This window comes from Pteropus vampyrus, unplaced genomic scaffold (genome assembly GCF_000151845.1).
Source record: "Pteropus vampyrus isolate Shadow unplaced genomic scaffold, Pvam_2.0 Scaffold61, whole genome shotgun sequence".
Taxonomy (NCBI): domain Eukaryota; kingdom Metazoa; phylum Chordata; class Mammalia; order Chiroptera; family Pteropodidae; genus Pteropus; species Pteropus vampyrus.
The window spans coordinates 193,221-197,664 of NW_011888842.1; the positions used below are offsets into that span (position 1 = coordinate 193,221).

Sequence of the window (4,444 nt, forward strand, 5' to 3'; positions counted from 1 at the left end):
TCTTTACAAATAAATGTTTTCAAGTTTTTCAGGTAAGTACCCAGAAGAGGGATTGCTGGGTCATATGAGAATTCTATTCTTAATTTTTTTGAGGAAGCTCCATACTGTTTTACATAGTGGCTGTACCTATTTGCATTCCCACCAGCAGTGTGTGCGGGTTCCTTTTTTCCCCCACAACCTCTCCACCACTTGTTATTACTTGTATTGTTGATAATAGCCATTCTAACAGGGTGAGATAGTATCTCATAATGGTTTTGATTTGCATTTCTCTAATAGCTAATGAACTCAGTTCTTGATTATAGTGGTTTTCAGTTTCCTTTCTACTTTTGAACCCCAGGGGATTTCCTTTTGTTCTAGGAGGATTTTCAGTTTATTCTGTCATATCTTTGGAAAGGGAAATTTTTTTTCTTTGCTGTTTATTTCTGAGAATGAATCAAGAAGTGTGTCGAAACTGTCATCTTCTAGTCAGGGAGTATCTGATGCCTCTTGGATCAAGGTCAGTTCTTGATCCTGATCACACAGTACAAACACGGCTGCAGAGACCCACCACCGTGGATAAGGCATTAAGGAAGTACAGAGAGAAGAGCCATAGCTGATGTTATTGAACACTCATATGCCGGCTCTGTTCTATTTACTATGTACATATTAACTCATTTAATCCTCATAGTAGCCTTATGAGGTAGGTACTATTATTGTCCTCAGTTGACAGATTAGAAAACTGAGGCATAGGGAAGATAAGTAACATGCTTAAAGTTCCGCAGTAAACGAAGCAGCAAGAGCAAACCTTGACATTGTCTCTAAAGCCTAACTTTCTAACCGCTATGTCATGTTGCCTCAAGAGAACACTGAAGTTGGGGTCTGAACTCCTGGGTTCACTTGGCCATCTACTTAGCACTCTCTCTTCCCCATTGGAGAAATTGTGGGTCACGGTTTCTCCTGTTCAACAGGGATAATTTCCCCCGCGCCATGCAAAGCAGGTCTTCAAGGGCAAGGCACAGGGAAGCTACTGGCCATCTCTGATTTTCTGGGTGAAGGAGACTGTTCTCACTTGTCTGGCAAGAGTGTAGGTGCTTCATACAACAGATGCCTTTGGGGAGGATTAGTTACCTGATGGCATTGGTGTGAGGAAATAGTGTTGGACTGAGTATCAAGGGAACTGGGTTCTAGTCCCAGCTCTGTCACAAACTTGGCTTGTGAGTGATACCAAGAGATTTTTGACTAAGTCAGAAAAAAACTTCCCAACGGTTATTCAGTAAATATTTGAGTGCCTGCTGTGTGCCAGACACTGTGCTAGTTGCTAGGGGACACACATTAACTTCACTGGTTGAGAACTGATTTCAGGCCTCCTGTGTGGCAGAAAAGAATTCTACCATGGAAGCAGTTCGGTTGGACAGATTAGGAAATAATGAGGTTTTTTTCCCTCAGACTTAGTCAAAAATATCAACTGGACCACTGTTAGTACAGGTCCTGTTGATGGAGATGACTTTGTAGGTCTTCCTGCTCTGCAATTCTGTAATCCCTGACTTTGGTCCCTTGGCCTTGGTATTCACATCTGCGAAATAAGCTGGTGATTCCAGTGGATCTTTAGGCCCTGCTCAGCTCTTCCATTCTGTGATCCGGCTTCCATGAGATATGGCCTGGATGTCTGGATCTCACATTTCTTTACCCTTAACCATATTCATGAACTCTTAGGGCTGGGATGTCTTAGACACCGTTACTCCTGTTACAGGACCCATGGCAGACCTCAGCACTCCTTCTGGCTGAGTCCAAAGCCTCCTAACCTTGAGTGGGGCTTTGCCAGGACCCGACTCCTTGTCTGATCCCTTGTTAGAGCACCGCCAGCGCCGTGCGGGAACTGGTCATCCAGCGGCTGGGTCTGGTGAGGAGTCTGTGTGAGACCGAGGAGCAGCGGTTGCTGGAGCGCGTGCATGGCGAAGAGGAGCGGGCCCACCAGAGTATCCTGACGCAGCGAGTGCACTGGGCTGAGGCACTCCAGAAGCTCGACGCCATCCGCACCAGCCTGGTGGACATGCTCACCCACGTGGATGACCTCCAGCTGATTGTAAGTCGGGCATGGGCGAGGGCATGACCAGTTGGCCGGTCTCTCCAAAAAATCTGAAAACATCGAGAATGCTTATTGATAGGAGGTGGATAGATAATAATAATTTGGAGCAGGGGATGAGGCAGGGGAATAAAATTATGCAGATTTTTTTTCTGCACCCAATAAGTATTCTTTTAATAGTGAGCAAATATTTACTGAGTACTTACTATGTGCTAAGCATTGTGCTGTGGGATGGAGTTACAAGATACAGCTGTCAGTGACTCACAGCCTTATGGAGGAGACAAATACATAAACTGATAATTAGCGTATGGAGGGATATGTGCTGTGGTATATAACATTCCTGGGAGCTGGGGACCCCACAAGCCAAACTTGGGGGAGTGGGTGGTGGTCAGGGAAGGCTTCCTGGTTGAAGTGACTTAGAAGCCGATGCCTGAAAGATAAGAGTTGCAGCTATGTTAAAGGAAGTGGGGAGGTGGTGAGAGTTTTGAAGCACACAGAGAGAACTCTGCACTTGGGAGAGCTGACAAGGGTCCCATATGAAGATATAGAGCTCATCTTTAATCCTACCACCTGGAAATTACCGTGATTAATATTTTGGTGCACATCCTTTCAAAGTATTTTATGTAGATTTGCAGATACCTGCAGTTTTAAGCGACAGCATGACATCTGAATAAATATGCCAAGCAGAGAAGTGAGAATGTAGAACAACTGAACTGTCCCACTGCAATTCAAGTAGGACAGTTTCCATGACTGTCCTAGATTGTGCATTCATTCAGTCACACAGCTTCCACGTACAGAGCACATTCTGTCCCAAACACTGGGACAGTCACAATAGAAGATTCGAAAAGAGTCCCAGCCATCTAGTTGCTGACAATCTTGATGGGGGATGAAATGTTGGGTAAATATGTGATTGTTCTGAAGTGTAGTTGAGAGAAACTCAGGACACCATGGGGAAAAGGGACAGTGATTCATTATGAGTGTGCAGAATGGGGGAAGTATGTGAAGAACCGTACAAGCTTTGTGCTATGTCTTAAAGAAGGAGTAAATTTTTTTATTCTGGGGCCTCTGTTCACATGGAGCCCTCCACGCCAGTTGCATATATTTGTGTCTTGACTGCCTGCTAGGATTCTGGTGCTAAGCCTAACTCTATTTTCTTTTCTCACAGCAGAAGGAGCAAGAGATTTTTGAGAGGTGAGTATGGCTCAGTAATTTGCTTGGGCAGTCACAGAAACCATGGCCCTTAGGCCTCTACCTAGTTCATTGCATTCAGGCCCCGCTGCTCCTGAGAGAAAGCCAAGGGCATGCGGCTGGGTGGCTTCTCTGGAGCCGGGCTCGATGGACAGGGGTCTTCCTGCCCCTTGCTTGGAGAACTGCTTTAGACCCGTGTAGAAAGGCAGTGAAATAAACACTTATTATTCAGGGGCCTGCCAGGGGCTTTCTAACATTATGTTATTAAAAACTGTACAGTCACCCTGTTGGAAGGTTTTACACCCCCATCTAGAGACGAGAATGCTGAGGCTTAAAGAGGGGAAGGGACTTGCCTAAGCTTCAAAGCTAGGAATGGGACCCACACCTGACACCTGTCTCAATACTGTCTTCTCTACCTCACTCCCCTTTCTCTGATGAAAGAATCTTTGAAACAAATCTTCATTACCATTCAAAATTTGCATTTTTAATTATTCAACAATAAAAGAATTTCACCAGGTCCTACCTGGGTCCCCAAAGGCTGAGAGCCAAGAGCCTGAGAAAGTAGCCATGAAGATGTAATTTGCCAGGCAAAGAATTAAATTTGTAATCTTCCATGCAAGATTTCAGATCTGTATTTAGAAAGCACAGCCCATTCTTCTTATCTATTTTTGTATTTAAGTCTCAATAGCAATACATGTGTATGAGAGAAGTAAAAAATATTCCACCAATGTAGAAATATTAAAATTTAAAATGAGTCACCCCTTTCCAATCCCATTCCCTAGAGGCGATCAATTTTAACAGATAGGTGTATTTTGGACTTTCCTATATATAGTCAGAGTTGAATATGCAGGTTGGGTTCCCCCGACTTTAAAATTTAAAAAAAAATGTTTTTTAAACACTGATGGGATCATTTTATACTTTCTGTTCGTTACTTTACCTTATCAGGCTTTCTTGAAATCTTTCCATGTCAGTACATGTAGACTTACCTCACTTCTTGGAAAGTCTGAGAAGCATTCCATGGTGTAGATGCACCCACATTCATTTTACTGTCTTCTTTTAATGTGTGTTTGGCTTGTTCCTACTTTTTGCATCCTATAACCTTTCCACACTTCCATTAGTCTTCTCTTTCTCCTTTATCTTCCTTCACCATCTTCCTCCAACACTGTCTTCAATATCAGGCTGATGTGACTTTTG

The 4,444-nt window shown here is 43.7% G+C and overlaps 1 protein-coding gene across 4 annotated transcripts in view; it reads left to right on the plus strand.

Annotated features, from left to right (window-relative positions):
* Window positions 1–4,444, plus strand: part of BSPRY (B-box and SPRY domain containing) — a 21,726-nt gene that overhangs the window by 10,291 nt on the left and 6,991 nt on the right. For 3 of the 4 annotated variants that reach the window (XM_023531065.1, XM_011360907.2, XM_011360906.2), the window contains 2 exons: window positions 1,832–2,062; window positions 3,228–3,253. In XM_023531065.1, coding sequence (XP_023386833.1) covers window positions 1,832–2,062; window positions 3,228–3,253 — 257 coding nt within the window. The remainder of the gene's footprint in view (window positions 1–1,831; window positions 2,063–3,227; window positions 3,254–4,444) is intronic. The other variant, XM_023531064.1, reaches the window with a different exon arrangement.